Genomic DNA, 17,846 nt, shown 5'->3' with positions numbered 1-17,846 from the left:
AATACAGAGTGTCCCAAATAAATAAAAAATATCAAAGTTGTATTTTTTTAAATGGAACATCCTATATATTATTACATTTTAGTTTCTACGCTTAAAATAAAGGTAAATTTGATTAAGGTTTATTACACTTAAACCTTACCGTTTTGAAATATTTTCAATTTTGTGAAATTGCGGTATAAATTTTAAGGCTTCATTTCTCCGAGGGTATCAAAGTTTTTATTACTAAATATTTACTGAAGTTTATTTATTGATCAGTTATTGTGTTGCAATAATAAAAACTTACTACCTTATACAGAGTGTCTAAAAATTAATTTTAAATAATTACTAGCTTTAAACGGCAATAATTTGTTTAATTTAAATGGAACACCCCGTATATATTTTATAGGAATCAGATGCACAATTTAATTGTCTATCAAATTGTATTATACGATTTTTTACCTATCTCTTCAAGTTTCCGTAGAAAATGCATTTTCTTGTAATTTAGAACCCATTTATCAATATACCCATGGAATACTGACATTTTAGATTATTTTTAAAGATGTACCAAATTTTTAAAGAGTACAGATACTAATCTTGTCGATATAGTTCGTTTATTTCATTAAAAAAAAACTGTTTAAATATTTGTTAAAAAGGACCAATTAATATGATTCCAGTATTCAAACTACATTAATTGACTGTTTGCGTTGATTAATAATAATTGCTCCAAATACTATATTATGTTTGTGTATTAGACAGTGTGGTAAAAAGTAACACCTTAAAAATGATATTTAATTTTTCGACAAATGCCCATTTATAACAACAGTTCATTTTCATAACTTATTATTATATTGATTTCTGATTCAAATCCACATTTATTTAGAATAATTTATTAACGAACACAATTAAGTATGTAGTTAATTAGTATTTGGGCGGAAATACTGGGGGTATAATATTTAATTAATGGTATACTCTTTTATAAAGATTTAAATAGTTTTTTTTGCATACAAATGGGCTAGTAATATTATCGTTTTACTAAAAACGATAATATTACTAGCCTGTACGTTTTGTACATTTGTTGTTTTAAAAACAATCTAAAATGTCAATATTCCATGGGTATATTGATAAATGAGGTCTAAATTATACGAAAATGCATTTTCTACGAAAACTTGAAGTAATAGGTAAGAAGTGGTATAATACAATTTGATAGACAATTAAATTGTGCATCTGATTCTCATAAAATATACAGGGTGTTCTATTTAATGTAAATAAGTTATTGCCGTTTAAAGCTAGTAATTATTTAAAATAAAATTTTAGACACTCTGTATAAGGTAGTATAATTTTTATTATTGCAACACAATAACTGATCGATAAATAAACTTCAGTAAATATTTAGTATTAAAAACTTTGATATCCTCGGAGAAATGAGGCCTTAAAATTTATACTGCAATTTCGCAAAATTGAAAATATTTCAAAAACGGTAAGGTTTAAGTGTAATAAACCTTAATCAAATTTACCTTTATTTTAATCGTAGAAACTAAAAATGCAATAATATACAGGGTGTTCCATTTAAAAAAATACAACTTTGATATTTTTTATTTATTTGTGACACTCTGTATCTTGTAAAAATATTTTTAAATTGTAGCTCTAATAGTCCTTCAACAAACCCAAAACTTACAATTTGTAAAAATCTAATCGTTTAGCTACAATACTCCGTGTCGTATGTGGTGAACAAGCCTGTATACTTACGTGGATAAATCAACGCCATAAGTTTAGCATTAAAAAATATGTCTCCAACATCAAGACATGCCATTGTCAAACCTTCTTTATTTATTTGCACTTATGAAACATTCAATAGATTTGTCTTTCTCGAGGACCTTACTCTGCGCCCCCATGCGCATTAAAAGTTGCACATGTTTCCAAAATATGCACAATTTTATACGGTTTAAGCTGATTTTCATGCATCCGTTATCCGACGATACGATGATACGATATTAATTTTATTGATTGAATTTAATGACTTCGATTGGTTAACCGCTTCTAACCAATCGAAGTCTTTAAATTCAATCAATAAAATTAATATTGTATCATCGTATCGTCGGACAATGGATACATGAAAATCAAACTTTAGAAAGTACAAATTAAACATTGTTATGGAAACTATGTCTATTGTCATCATATTGTCATAATTTTAACTCTATGGTAATAATCATATGGCATAGTCTTATTTCCATTGTGTAAAGCTTGATTTTCATACATCCGTTCTCCGACGATACGTTGATACGATATTAATTTTATTGGTTGATTTTAAAAACTTCGACTGGTTAGAAAAGGTTAACCAATTCAAGTCTTTAAATTCAACCAATATAATTAATATCGTATCAACGTATCGTCGGACAACGGATGCATGAAAATTAAGCTTAACGACGCTTGTTTTTTGCGTTTTTTATTTTAAAAATTGTATTAATTTCTCTTTTACCGACCGCTTTTATACAGCCAAGGATGCAAGTGTGTTCAGTGAGAAGCTTATTTTAAGTTTGTGCAATTATATTTCTATTTTTTTTTTCGTTGGACTTTCTAAATACTCTTAAAAATGACTAGAACGTGTTTAGTGTGTGAAAGTTCTAATGTAAAGGTCCCCGAATTATCTTTTCATAGGCAAGTAAAGTATTCAGTTGTTCTTTTATATATATTAAGCAACATGCATACTTTCTGCTTAGATTTCCTGAGAATATTGATATTCGTACGGAGTAGCTAAATGTATTTTTTATATAATTTAATTTTTGTGACAGTAAACATTCAATTTATTGTTCAAATATAAGCATTTTACAAATTAAATTTTTAAAATTAATTTGACGCGCGGACGATAGGTCCTCGACAAGGATAGATAGAGTAGAAGAACCGCGTGTGCAACAAAAAAAGTAGATAAATGGAAGTCGTTGGTATGCTTGCGACTGTTTCCATAGTGATTTACTTATCCACGTAAGTATATATGATCTAGGCTCATATGTAACAAAAATACATCCTGTTGCTATAGATAATAACAGATTTACCAAACTTCTCAGACTTTCTTCGCTTCGCCATTTCATGTTGATTTAATCTATAGTTAATTAACATATCTTTCGGTGCTTTTCTAATCGATGTCACTTGGAAGGTATAGAAATCATAACTTCCTGATCCTTTCTTCGTTATTTCTTTTAGTCGCTTCTTAGCTTGCTATAGATATTTCAACATAAGATATGGCATTATAATTAGTCGCGACTTAAATTTTTACCTTCAGAGTTTTACATTTTAACCATCCAGCAACATTCTCACTGCTACCCTCTGCATTTTTTTCATCTTTGCTACTTTTCTTTGGAAGGTTGCATGGGAAGAAAATGTGAAATGTTTCGTCTGTTGCAGATTTATGCACTACGTAGCATTTGTCGGGAAACTGTATTAAAAAGTAGGCCATTTTCTTTCGCAATAAGGTATCGATGCCTAAAAAAGGATGAGTCACAATGAAGTGCTTCTGAAATTATATTTCTTTATTATAATTAGTGATAGGAAAAACCGATTAATTTCAATAATCGAGTACTCGAGTTCTAAGCGATTGTAATAACCGAGTGATCGGTCGAGCGAAATATCACTCGTATTTAAAAATACGGTTTTTCACCCGTCGCTTGTTGTAAGTACTCGTTAACGCCAAGCAGTAAGTTGCGTGCGCAGGGCACATATTCTTTCGGTGATGAATAGCAAGTAGCAAGCGGCGCGGGCGAGCGATTCGCTTGATCGCTTGATTTAGTTTATTTCATAGCATTGTCGATGTATAGGTCGTAAAATTTTGTCTCTCAGATACGCAACGGATAAAACATATATATATATATATATATATGGCGTCGTATAAATTTGCTAACTGCAATGTATGTAGAAAATTCGCTCGGCTTTTTATCGAGTATGTCACATTAAAATCGGATTTCAATTTATTTCATTCTAGGATCGCTTGCTTTCGTCGCTTGGTACTCGTCACTTAATCACACACATCGCTCGTTCATAATCGAGCGATGTCGGTTATTTCAATAATCGAGTACTCGAGCGAAATTTCGCTCGAGTGATCTTAATTATAATTGAATTTACTTTATGTCCTCAATACAAAACACCTTTTCAACGATAGAGGTTGATTCTCACTATACCTTCCGTTTCCGTTCCATATCCATTCCATATCTGTTCCGTATTTTTTATTTTATTGACGCTTTATTATATGCAAGCTTCCGTTCTGTATCAGTTCCATACTTTTTATTGTACAATTTATATCAGTAAGAAAGTTTTATTTTAAAAATTAGCTTTTGAGAAAGGTAATAGATTTAATTAAGAGGTGAAAGAATATATAAATATCAGCAAACTGTTAATATAGCTGGAACAAATATAAGAACTTGACAACGCTGTTTCCGATACGCTTCAGTCCGTCCGCCAAAAAAATGTATGGAAGGAAAGAATATGGAACGGAAGGGAAACGGAACGGATAGGGGGCTGATATGGGAGGTATGTAAGAATCAACCTTTTTAGGTGGCATTTAAATTTATTGTTTTAAGACTGAATCCCTGGACCAACAAAGACGAATCCGAGTGGTCCGAATTATATTCGGGAAATTTCGGCAGAATAATCTGCAGATAATAATAAGTAAAAAAGTTCGTACAAATTTGTCCTAAAATGCGTAGTTTTGGAGATACAGGGCGTAGAAGTTTCATTTTTATTTCGATTTATTTCAAATAATTTCTGAACTATAGTAGATACATATATGGATGAAACTTTTAGCAGATTTTGATGTCAGTATGACCCCTACTTGTTAGGGCGCCACCTACACGTTTTTGAACTGTTTTAAAGAGTAGGAACTTTTCACCCGCATTAAACTATATACTGAGTGAAAAATTATACTTTCTGATAATTTTACCTAGAAAAGTTTTCGCTACGAGCAACCGTTCTGAGGATATTTATAAACACAAAGGCGTTTTTTTACATGAGAAATTTGATTTCAATGTCAATATGACTCCTATACATGTAGGGGGCGCCAACTGTTAAGTTTTAACTGTTTCAAGAGTAATTTTTCGTCCGTACCTATTACTGAGAAACTGAGGGAAAAATATACATTTGCGTCATTTTTTACGTAAAAAAGGTCTCTTGGTAAAAATCGCTGCGAGCAATCGTTCTCAATATATTTAAAGTGGAAGTAATCAAGACATGCCATTATTGACAAAATAATAAAAAAAGTTGAGTGTTGAGTAGGAGTATAAAGATTTGACTGAAATGATAAATTTAGGAACTTTTTATTTTTTAAAATTAATCATAATTTTTTTTTTGAAATAATTATGTGTGAGGTTCAAGTTAATGTCTCCTTTCTGCTGCAATGGCTAAACTGGACGGGACCTACTTTGTTTACGCGGAATCCGAACCGCGGTCCTCGGCCATATCATGGTCAATGGCCTACCGACTTAGGAAGTGTCTAAATTAACTCTTACTCACGAGATATCCGATCTCATCCGGCCTCGAACCGGCGTGAATGAGCAGTGTGTATCAATAGATTTTACACTTTTCCCTTGGACAACAGCACGATGCAGTTTCGAACCGGTCACCCGTCCATCAACTAGCATCGCCTTACGTCGCTTAACTTCGGTGTTCTAATGGGAACCGGTGTTTCGACGTAGCTGGGCCGTTGCCCTGAAATATTTATGATAAAATAGTAATTTTAAATTTATTATTATAGTCTAATAACTATCTAGTCAACATTACGTTTAATTAACATCAATGTATTGATAATTTCGATTCCAAATATCTCGAGAACCGTTCCTTGTGGCTTGTACTCAGTAGCTTTATACAGGTACGGACGAAAAGTTATTACTCTTTACTCTAACAAAGCAATTACAAAATATGTATTTGGCCCCTCTACAAGTAAGAGTCATAGTGACATCAAAATCAAATTTCTCATATCAAAAAACTAATTTTATCCAGATATCGACGTTAATTTAAAAATTATTTGGAAAACATCGAAATAAATATTAAATATTTACACCCTGTATCTCCAAAACTAAGCATTTTAGGACATACATTTATACGAACTTGTTACTTATTTTTATCTGCAGAATATACTGCCGAGTTTCCCGAATACAATTCTGGCCACTCTGTATAAACAATAAACTCAATAAACAGATTCAAAATAAATTTAAAGCTAATGATGAATGAAATTTCAGTATTCAACATGACTAACCATAATTTATTTCTTTATTTTATTTTACTATAGGCTTGGTGCATTCTCCGCCGGTGCTGCCACCATCGGAGAATATCATAAACAACCAGTAACAAAACTTTTTTTAAGGGTACATTATTATCATTTTAGAAGATGTTCATAAAACATTTATCACTAGTTGATTAAAAAAAGTATACCGTTAATATTGCAAATTATATATTATCCTCTCTTAGTATATGTCTATTTAATTTTTTGATTATGTATAACGAGCACTTTGTTTACTCACTTGTTTCTTGGAACTGCTTGAATCTATTTTTCCTTTTGATTAAAATGGGCGTGAGAAACCAGGAAGCTCTAAAATTTTTCGGGAGAGAGGAATATCCGGGAAAGTTAAGTTATTGAATGTTATTTCACCCAAGAACGCTCTAATCACGCTTTCCTTTACGTGTTAACATTTTTTCGTCAATTTTATTAACATTTGCAATTACCACAACACAACACGACGCCTAATTCGGGTTCTTTTTCACTTATTTTTTACTAACCGAAACACCCGATCACTAGTGACGTCGTTGTTACGTTACCAGGCCTAATATGAAGCAATAAAACGCAGATACGTAACTGTTCCCTAATGTTCCCTAAATGTGACAAAACTTTACTTTCTGGGCAGGGTTACATCACACAAACCTCGTACGAGTGTTTATATTTCAATAACTGCACTAGCAAAAAACTATTAAAAGTATTTTACTTAAATATTATGACAAAGCAACGGTTTCAATATTATTTTAATGTGACCAACATGAACTGTAACCGAAACGGAGTGAAATACATAGCGAAAATTTCTGATTTCTACCGTACAGAGTGCGCGTCGGAATTTTCTGAAATCAACTGAAATGCACCAAGCCTATATAGAATTCATGAATTCTACATAGAAGATATAAGAACTTGAAATGAATGATGATAAGAACAGAAAAATATTTGTATTTTAAGAGTTAAAAATGAAGAACGAAATTATTGGGCAAACCCTACAGTAAGATTAGTCATGAAAACATGACTAAAATATGACTACCCGTAGACACTTAGTGTTTCTGCCTTCCGGCTTCATCAATATGGGAGGAATCAGTAACGATGAACTAGTGATCCTGAAAAAAGAAAAAGGGAAGCAAACGAGGCACGAGGCACCATTTGCAACTTGGTTAAGCAGTATCTCACAATACGCGAGCGTTACCACCCAAAAACCGCTGCAGAGGTACTCCAACATACCTCGCTGCTATCACCTTGCATGGCCTTTGGCCCAGAGAAAACAATAAACAAAGGTTGATAAAATATAGCATATTTTAGTCATGTTTTCATGACTAATCTTACTGTAGGTCTTGCCCAATAATTTCGTTATTCTTTTTTTATTACATTTTATTGTTTTCTCTGGACCAATGTGATAGCAGCGAGGTATGTTGGAGTACCTCCGCAGCGGTTTTTTGGTTGTAACGCTCGCGAATTCTGAGCTACTGCTTAACCAACTTGCAAATGGTACCTCGTGTCTCGTTTGCTTTCCTTTTTCTTTTTTTCAGGATCACTAGTTCATCGTTGCTGATTCCTCCCATCTTGATGAAGCCGGAAGGCAGAAACACTAACTGTCTACGGGTAGTGATATTTTAGTCATGTTTTCATGACTAATCTTACGGTAGGCTTTGCCCAATAACTTCGGTCTTCTTTTTTATTACAGTCCCCATGATAACATCCTTTGTTTATTTTTTATGAGTTAGTTAACATACCAGTACTTAAATTCTTGTTATCCTTCCAATTTTCTATTTTAACTTTTTTTACAATGATATCGAAAAAGTTTTTCTGTATCAGTATATTCTTAATGGTGCGTTTGTCGGACATTTCCAGGTCATCTGCGTGAGAATAAATATGAGCTCCATGATCCAAAACCTATAAAAGATAACATTAAAATTGATATCATATAGATAAATTTAATCTCTTTTACTTCGTCAATTTTTTTGGTGTCCCATTTTTCGACTGGGCACGAGAGTAACATTAAGCAGGCACAAATGCAGCAAAAATGATCTTCCGTAAGCTCAGCTGTTCCAGCACGCGCAGCCTCATCATTTGCATCATCTCCAGACGATTCCATTGCTCTAGTGCCTTTTATAACGTAATAGCCATTTTCATATCGATATCTAAACGTAGTTACAAATGTATATTAGTGATACATTAGATTTAGATGGTGTCAAGTTTTATTTCGTTGTATAGTTGTTCAACGACAGAATATGACACACAGTGACAGTCATTGATAGGAAAGAAAATAGGAAAAATTATAATTTTTCTTTTTAATTGGCAACATAATTGGATTTAACAACTTGTTGCCTTGCAGATTTTATATATTTTTGTTAGACCTACTACAATATTGTAAAACTCTAAAATGAAGAAATTGGCGCTTATCATATTTTTCCTCTGGACCTTTCAAATGTTATCTATCGCAGAAAGTATTATTATTCGTAGAAAGTATTGGCACAAAGCCAACCATTCCAATCTAAATTTATTTCCTTTATCTATATGGCATAATATCAAATTAATTCAGGCATTATTAAAGTAGGTATTCTTTCTCTCATTTTCATACAATACATACAGTAGTAACGATTGTCATAACTCGGGTCCTATGTGGGCTAGAGGCAAAGACTGTATATATTCTAAAGGACTGTTCGATCGCGTCAAATCGCCGCTGTCATAGTGGCCGTGGATGCTTACGTCACGCAGGGACGAGCGCTCCACAGTACGGCGGATGGTTATTCTAGCGGGACAAAATCTCAGGAGCGATGTTTGGGACTTAAAATCTAAGAACGTAATGGTCTAATATATAGCAGCCATATGGTTAAATTTATTTATTTATTAATAAATAAATAAATACAAGATAATAAAACTATGATATTATTCGTACAAGACACACAAAAACCGTACTGTAAACTATTGCCAAATACATAAAATTATGATATCAGGTGAAATACAAGAAACTCTCTAGCAGTTATTTTTTAATTACTTGGTAATCTTGTGACACCCTGTATATTTTATTTTAAAAAATTCTATTTTATTTTGAAAATAATTAATAAGATATATATTTTAATTTTAACACTCGGTAATTGTAAATTCATATATAGTAAGTATCTAGTTTTATTATAAATTATCAGAAAGTAAAAAAAGACTTTAGCATATCGTCATGCTTTATTTAACTAGAATATAATTTGAATGTTTTTGTCTTGAGGAAATTGCCGAACTGACTATTGGTGTCATTCATTAGCTGCCCATACACGGAAAGGCCCTATCTTCGGCTTTGGGTCCGGGCCTTTAGCCCAAAATACCATAGGTTTGCGTGAAAGGCAAAGTCCGCGGATATATTTCCGCTATGGTAATTTGAGTCTCAAGACTCCGGCCTCAAGACCAAGTCCGAAGGCCGGGCCTTTCCGTATATGGGCAGCTATTAATTTTTTAAACTCAGTGCCTTTATGGTTTTATGGAGTTAAGGTTTCAACAATTACAGCAGCATCCTTACTCCCACTTTCAAAACCCAATTCTTCTTTTGAATGCTCTACAATTAACCCTTTAACGAGTCTTTGTTTTGTTTTTATACTATCCGATTGAAATGAAACTTTTGGACATTCACCTGGTAAGCTTGAACCAAAGCTTGAACTTCCTGTGACTGTGACTACCTGTGTTGGTAACTATTGGTAACTCAAAAGAATCATTCAATATATCGATATTTGAAAAAAAGTGAAAGTTTAATATCTGCAGAACAAAGGCACGAAGGATAAAGTTATATGTTCATATAACCTACCCACCAAAAACCACCGTGTCCACACTGCAAAGTTGGATACGACGGCGACGTTTCCTTTACATCTTCGTCAGGGTGGGTTCGTCAAATGGGTTCGTCAAATGTGGGTCGATTTCGGCATAATTGGGGACGGGCTACAGTATGACGCCCTCGACGTTTCGAACTGACGCACAGTGTGAAATTTACGGAGTGTAGCTGGAAAAAAATATTTCAGCGACTCTTTTAATGAAATATTAGTCTTTTTCGCTTTTGTATAAGAAATTTTATCAAGGCAAGGTAGATCATGCACCCAAATAATCGTAGCAGGGCATATACAGGGTCTCTCATAATGTTTGGTACATATGGGAAACTTTTTTACTATATTATCAGTGATTCATAAAATTTTATTTTTAATAAAAGATTTTGTTGATTAGAGAATAGTTTTAAGGTTAGTAACTACGGAGTTTAATATACGGAGTGTCTAAAATTGTACAAAATGTGGCGTTGCCGAACCAAAATACATAATCTATAAGAAAGGCAAATAAGAAAGGCAAATAAGAAAGTACCATATACAAATTTTTGTGGGTCAAACCGATTTGAAAAAACTATCTAAATCGGAGAAAATCATACAATCAAAGAAAATAAAATAATCAATTGTTGATTTCTCGACGAACGGCACCGCACAAAGAGACTGTATTTGAGGTGTTTCTTTCATTTTGGTACTCTTGCTAATACAGATAATCGAAAATCTCCCCTTAACCAATCAGAATTTTTAGATAAGAAGATATATGTTTATGCCTATTTGCCTTTTTCCATTTGTTCTCGATATTCTGACAAAACTTCCTGGCTGAAACTCTTACACTTTCTTTGACAAAAAGATTACTAGAATCAAAGCGTTCCAATATAAAATTCACCACAGCGGTTTGCCGTTTTCTTTGGAGTGTTAGAATTCCAAACCTCATATACCTATACATCCTGACTAGTGAAGCGCGCAGCCATCTTAAGAAATATATATGTATAGCTAAAGCGCACCTAAACGCAGCTAATTTTTTTATGTCGTATGCTATAATAAGTGGGCTTTCAAGAAATGACAAAGTTATCGTGGTATTATGTGGTATTATGTAACAAAAACATGTTTAAAGTAGCTAAATTACAATTTTTCATAGGTAACTGCAGGTACTTCTTTAACATTTCTTTTCAGTCAAACTATATAGCAGAAATATTTTTTAAAAATGATAGCTTACCACGTAGGCCTAATATAAAAATAATATCAATGTAGTTATTCTAGATATTTTAGATGATTTTACCGTATTGTCCGAAAGATAAAGTAATGAGCATTTTTAAATGATAAGCTTGATTTTAAAAATAAACATATTATGTTTTTTTATTGATGAATGGACATTCCTTGAATAAATTTTACAATAACTTCGGACCTGGGATAAAGTTGGTAAATTGAATTAATTCCACCTAGAACGTCAAAATTTCACACTGTGCGACGTCTCTAAATAGGCGAAATCGTCAGGATTTTTCTTAATTATGGGTCGATTGGAACCAAACTCGGCACGTGGATAGAGGTACCGAATGTAGTTCTCAGACGACAGACAGACGGAAGTAAGAAAATAAGTTTCACTTCACATAGTGCACACACAATTTTTATATCTTTTTCTATTTGTCATTTATTTATTAAATTATATGTTACGTAAAATTTATTACCCAACTTTATTTTCAGCATCAGGTTTATCATCATCTTCATCTGAAGCTTGAGATTTTTCACCGTGCAGATTACCGTGTATTTCATCCTCGCCACTTTGAGCTGCAATCTGTTCCTCCTCCGATTTGACGGGCCCCCACCAATCACTTTTATTTGTTTTTGACTTTTGTTTCAGAGATTTTCTTGAGATTTGTTTTGAGATTTGTCTTGAGATTTGTCTCTGAGGTTCTTCTTTATCTTTAGCCAATCTTTCCTCTATATTAATAATATGATATTAACGAATAAATTTAACAATTGCGTGAAATCTGTACCTGACGGATGAAGTCTCTTTACTTTCACTAAACTTAAGACAAATCTGGTATACACAACTTCTTCGAGACTCTCTCGCTTCCGTTTATTATACATTATTCTAGTTACAAGAGCATGTATATCCTATACAGAAAAAACAATATCTTAGATTGTGTATACGAATATCTTAAAACTTATTTGCTTGAATTTCAAGTAGTGCATATTCTCATTTTAAGCAAAAATGATACAATTAAAAATATTCGTAAATTTAAACGCAGTAATCTGTTTTCTCAATAAATATCTTTATTTTAAGTTAACTATTTCAGATTCATGAAATTATAAGTTTCCATTAAAAAATTGTATTACTCCCGATAGAGTAGGCAATTTTTATATTAATATTATCTTATTTTGAAATAAAATTATGGAATCTTAATATTAAATAAGGATTTACTCAGTTATATATACAGGGTGGCGCACGGTGAGGTATTAGCATGAAAAAGGTGATCGAAATTCGAAAAAGCAAATGTGTTTAAGATTTCCCAAAAAAAGATAAATGATAAGTTAAATAATGTCTACCATGAATGGCGTTGCTATGGGTGTGTTTAGTTGCATTCATTTGTTTCAACGAAACGTCAAAGTTGTTACTTCTCACAGATAAGAGGTAAATGGCTAAATTTTATGTTTAAAATTATAAATTGTTGTTCTTCTTGTGCTCTTTTTACGTTTATATTATTGTTTTGATTGAAAATGGCTCAGCAAGCTGCAGGTATGTATTCTACAGAAACGTATTATTTATTTTGATATTCTCTATACTAACGATTTTTTTTTGCAACTAAAAGTTAGGCTTTCAGAAAATTTGATCAAATTTGTGACATTTTTATTATACTTAGAGATTTAGTTGCGCATTTCGAAGAATTCAGCATATTGTCTATATACGTTTTACTTAGTAAACATTGGGCTTTCATACAGTAAAATAAAATACTGCGACTTTTTGCGACTTTGCTGATAAAATGAAAAAAACATTCTTGGTTTCTTCTAATTTGCCAATCAGTGATATACTAATGCGAGGTGTAAACCGCGATGGCATTGTTGTGTACAAAGCGATCGCATTAGTGCCATTAGCAGTATAGGACAATTTGGCATTAGTAGCGACTTTAGTGGTATGGGCATTGCTCGCGGATCAGTCGTAGCATTAGTAGTATTAGTTGCGATATTACTACTGGCATTAGTGGCATTGACCGTGGAAACACTGGAACAGTGATTTTTCTTTCTTTTTTTAGAATCGACGAATTATCCTTTATTTTGTTCATATCATTTCCTCTTTAACTGAAAATAGCAATAATTTATATAAGATCTACATAAAAAAAATTTCGATCAACTATCTGAGTCAAATACCCCACTGTGTAGCGCACCTCATTCGCCTCGGTTGATTATACGAAAACGGAAAGATGAAGAAACAACATATTTTATGGGTATATGTCGGGAGGTAATGTGCACAATTTAAAATTATTTTGAAATATACAGGGTGTTTCAGAACTAATATCCATACCAAAGTTATATTTTTTCTTATGGAACACCTGGTATTTTATTTCATTTTTGGATTCTTGGGCCCAAAAATAGGCATTTATTATAACGGTTAAATATGTTTAAAATCTTTGGTTTTTGCGATATTTAAAGATATTTAAATTTGCATGCTACAATAGAATAGATTATTAACACCCTCTACATTACTTTTCAGAATTAGTTCTTGTTCTGAGTTTTAAGGTAGAGAAAGAAAATTTACAGAAAAATGTTATTCCTTCCTTAGATGTATACAGGGGTATCAAAAATTGCTGGTCTATTTTAAATATTTATTTTACATAAAAACTGCGTTATTTCAAATGCAACACCCTGTATTTTTTTAAATAAATCGAAGCAGATTCAAATGCTCTTTCAAACTATATTAGTGTTTCTTATACCTATCTGGCTCAGATTTTGAATAAAAAGCGATTTTTCAATAATATTGTAATCAAGATGGCTAGTGTTGTCATGGCAAGTTTCTAGTGACAGTTTCTAGTAGCTATTTTCAAAATCGAAATTAGATTATGGACTTATTTAAATTTAAATTTATACCAGTTTACTTTTATTTAATTTACTTACAATAGTTTAATAAATAATATTTATTAAATATGTGTATATTATTCTATCAAGAAAAACGAAGAAGTAGTTCTTTGAATTATTTTACGATGACTTGTAGATATATGGATTTTCTATAAAATAGCCAATTACGGCAAATTCATTTTATTCACTTCCAACGAAAGGTTTCTGCCTAATAGGTTCTCTATAAACCACACTACCAGCTCCGCGAAATAGGACAAGTAGTTTTTCGAAACGCTGATCAAGAAGATTCCTATTTGGATATCTTTGAGCATAAGCCCTTGAGGCCAAGAAGCAATTTTCCTCACAAAATAATATCATTAATAACATATCTATTCGTTCCGCCAGCAGATACTGCTTTATTTTTCTTGATAAAATAATGAATACATACTTATTAAACTATTGTAGGTAAATTTAGGTAAACTGTTATAAATTATAAATAATAATGTCCATAAACTAATGTCGACTTTGAAAATAGTTACTAACTGTCCCTAGAAAATTGCCATGGCGACACCAGCCATCTTGATTGCAATTTTATTTAAAAATCGCTTTTTATTCAAAATCTGAGCTAGATAGGTATAGGAAACCCTAATATAGTTTGAAATTGCACGTGAGTCTGCTTCGATTTATTTAAAAAAATACAGGGTGTTGAAATTGCATTTGAAATAACGAAGTTTTCATATAAAATATATCCTTAAAATAGATCAGCAACTTTTGATAGCCCTGTATAAATTTAAGGAACCAATACCATTGTTCAGTAAAGTTTATTTCTCTACCTTTAAACTCAGCATAAGAATTAATTCTGAGAAAAGTAATGTACAGGGTGTTATTAGTCTATTCTATTGTAGCATGGAAATTTAAATATCTTTAAATATCTCAAAAACTAAAGATTTTAAACATATTTAACCCTTATAATAAATGCCTTTTTTGAGCCCAAGAATCCAAAAATGAAATAAAATAGTGGGTGTTCCATAAGAAAAAATATAACTTTGGTGTGGATCTTCGTTCTGAAACACCCTGTATATTTCAAAATAATTTTAAATTGTGCACATTGTCTCCCCACATATACCCATAAAATGTTTTGTTTCTACATCTTTCCGTTTTCGTATAATCAACCGAGGCGAATGAGGTGCGCCACCCTGTATATAATATATAGTATAATTCCATAGATTTAGTAAGAACAGATATCACATTGTGTATTTTAACCCGATCAAACAATCGGAGGTTCACTACGTACTGTAAAAACCAACTGAGATAGAGAAGGCGACATTGCCACATCTCAAATTTGCGCCTATCTACTTAGTTTGATTTGCAGAAAAGGTGACTTTAAAACCTTCACCGGATATCAATAAATCTCAATTTCTTAATTAAATTAATAGTTTATTTTTAAAGAAGCATGCGTAATAATATGTTATTAACCAGAGGATATATGCGTTACTATTGAAGAACATGTTTACTGTTTAATGTGCTGAAACGTCTAGAACTATTGGCAACGTCGCTGCTAGTCTTCCAGAATGAAATGAGCCGTCCGTCCCACCACCCCTCGCGACGGCCCTTGGTCCGTTATAGCGTACTATGTTTAGCTTACGGTGTGTTTGAAGTCGGAATCAAGTCCGAAGTGAACTTTTCAGTGTTTTTCAGTAGTTTTTCTTTTTGTTTAACGTACTTTTGAATCTGCGAATTTTTAATATGATACGACAGTGTCAAGTGTGTGGAAAAATAAGCTCAAATTACCCGAATTTGTCTTTTCACAGGTAGGTACAAATTTCCGCTGTAATTGTACATAGGCGTCCCACAAGGAGACCTCTTACAATTAAAATAATTTCTAATTATATTTGTTGAATTTTGATCTATTAAAACAAGAACGTAGTAGCCGGTAATTGAATTATAATTCGTCTCAATTACTACCTAACTGTTGTAGATCATAACAAATTTGAATATAAACGTTGCATTTGAAACTTTATTATAAGCCAGAAAGTGACATTTTTTTCTTAAAATTGCGTCATATTTTGGTCATTATATACGATATTCTAAAGGAATTTTGCTCAACAAATAAACAAAGGTGTTTACCTGACCTTTTTACATTTCACTGCTTTATTATATCTGCCCCTTCAGCCTTGTTTAGACAATTTTTTACCACCATACAAATACCTCTTCCTAGAGTTATTTGTACGGTGTGTTTACCTTTTTAGAATGGAACGAACTGTAAATAATTTTAGGGCTACTAGTTTTATACATACCTATATACAGAGTGACCCAGGCCTCCAAAAAAGCTTTTACTTATTACGTTTTTCGTTTGTGATTTTTATTTCAATTTTTACATTTGAAATTGGCCATTGTAACGCACATTTTCAAAATATTTTTGTCAACATACAGGGTAATTCAAACCGCAGTACATATGCAGTTCATGAAGATTGAGACATTTAACTAAAATTTGATTGTCTGATGAAGCTAAAAGTAATGGGTTTGTAAATAAACGTAATATTCATTATTATGCGACAGAAATCCCATACTATAGCACACAGATTTGATACATTTAATGATAAATGCCTTCTATTGAGAGACTAGAAGGTAATTGCCTCTTATCAGAGCCATCATAATACAAGAAGAAAACCGAAAGTCAAATCTTGTCTTATATTTTCAAAAAAACACAATTTTCTCATTAAATATTGATTTTAGGTATAGGAAGTTATTAATAATACAAGAATTAACAACTATTACACAGTACTTCACAGGAAGCTATCGATTGCGAACTAACTAAATCGTTACTAATTACTAATTTTGAAAAGTTCTTTTTAAGATCAAAAAAGGTAAAACTAAAACCTAAACTATCATCTGAGATTAAACGGGAAGTTCTAAATAATGTTGGCTATTCTAAACAAGAAAAATTTATTTATAAGTTTTATAACATCTCTAATTAAATTTGGACGAAAAGAATATTTCTGTTTGCTGTAGGTAATTTTCTCAGGGAGAATACGTAAATAAAAATGACTTTTAAGTCAAAAAAGTCAAAGGACAAGTTATTCCAAAAGGGACTGTCCTTTCAAAAGACAAGGTGGCAACCCTAGGTATTTCTGGAATGGAAATTTAATGGCAAATCTACAACCTTAGTTTGAAAATATGTTCCGGCCACCTATGTTTACAAAAATGTATAAAATGTGCTTTATCATTACCTCCATATTCTGAAAAAAATTGAAAGAAAAGTCACCAACCACAATCCTAATTGTTTCAGAAACTTGAGTCACCCTGAAAATATTCAAAAGTAACTGAAAGTTTAATTTGAAAATCGACGTTGGAGCGATTTTCGAAAACTACAAACTAACGTTTCAACATAAGTATATATGGGATATTAATTATATTATTATATTAGACCTTATAACAAAACTCATCTGACGAAAATGTGTTAATGTAGTATATTAATATGGAGTAAAAATTTTACTAATTACTTTACTTTTACTTTACTAATTAAATTCCTTCCAAAAAACGACACGCCACTGGCCATTAGAACAATCCAAATGCGCCTAGTTGCCGGGGTCGGAAATTTTAGACTTTTCTGTCTCTTTTGTCCTTGTTTGACACATTGGAATGTTTGATACACTTCCAACGAGTATTTATGAATGAAATGTTCGGTCTATCTTTATAATGTCTTTGTATAATTCTTTTGGTTTAAAACCGTTGTATGTTAATACCAATAAAATGTAATTCTTATAATA

At 31.9% G+C, this 17,846-nt stretch overlaps 1 protein-coding gene and 1 pseudogene across 3 annotated transcripts in view; both read right to left on the bottom strand.

Moving 5' to 3' along the window:
- Positions 1 to 17,846, bottom strand: part of LOC115875983 — a 73,589-nt gene that overhangs the window by 7,425 nt on the left and 48,318 nt on the right. For all 3 annotated transcript variants that reach the window (XM_030891624.1, XM_030891625.1, XM_030891626.1), the window contains 6 exons: positions 12,021 to 12,141; positions 11,712 to 11,964; positions 8,181 to 8,373; positions 7,966 to 8,125; positions 3,251 to 3,456; positions 3,030 to 3,192 (listed from right to left, as the gene is read on the bottom strand). In XM_030891624.1, coding sequence (XP_030747484.1) covers positions 3,030 to 3,192; positions 3,251 to 3,456; positions 7,966 to 8,125; positions 8,181 to 8,373; positions 11,712 to 11,964; positions 12,021 to 12,141 — 1,096 coding nt within the window. The remainder of the gene's footprint in view (positions 1 to 3,029; positions 3,193 to 3,250; positions 3,457 to 7,965; positions 8,126 to 8,180; positions 8,374 to 11,711; positions 11,965 to 12,020; positions 12,142 to 17,846) is intronic.
- LOC115876103 lies at positions 5,552 to 5,670 on the bottom strand (annotated as a pseudogene).

Source organism: Sitophilus oryzae, unplaced genomic scaffold, assembly GCF_002938485.1.
Source record: "Sitophilus oryzae breed Bouriz unplaced genomic scaffold, Soryzae_2.0 scaffold_1396_pilon_pilon, whole genome shotgun sequence".
Classification (NCBI taxonomy): Eukaryota; Metazoa; Arthropoda; class Insecta; order Coleoptera; family Curculionidae; genus Sitophilus; species Sitophilus oryzae.
The sequence above is the reverse complement of the archived record's forward strand: the minus strand, read 5'-3'. Positions and strand labels throughout refer to the sequence as shown.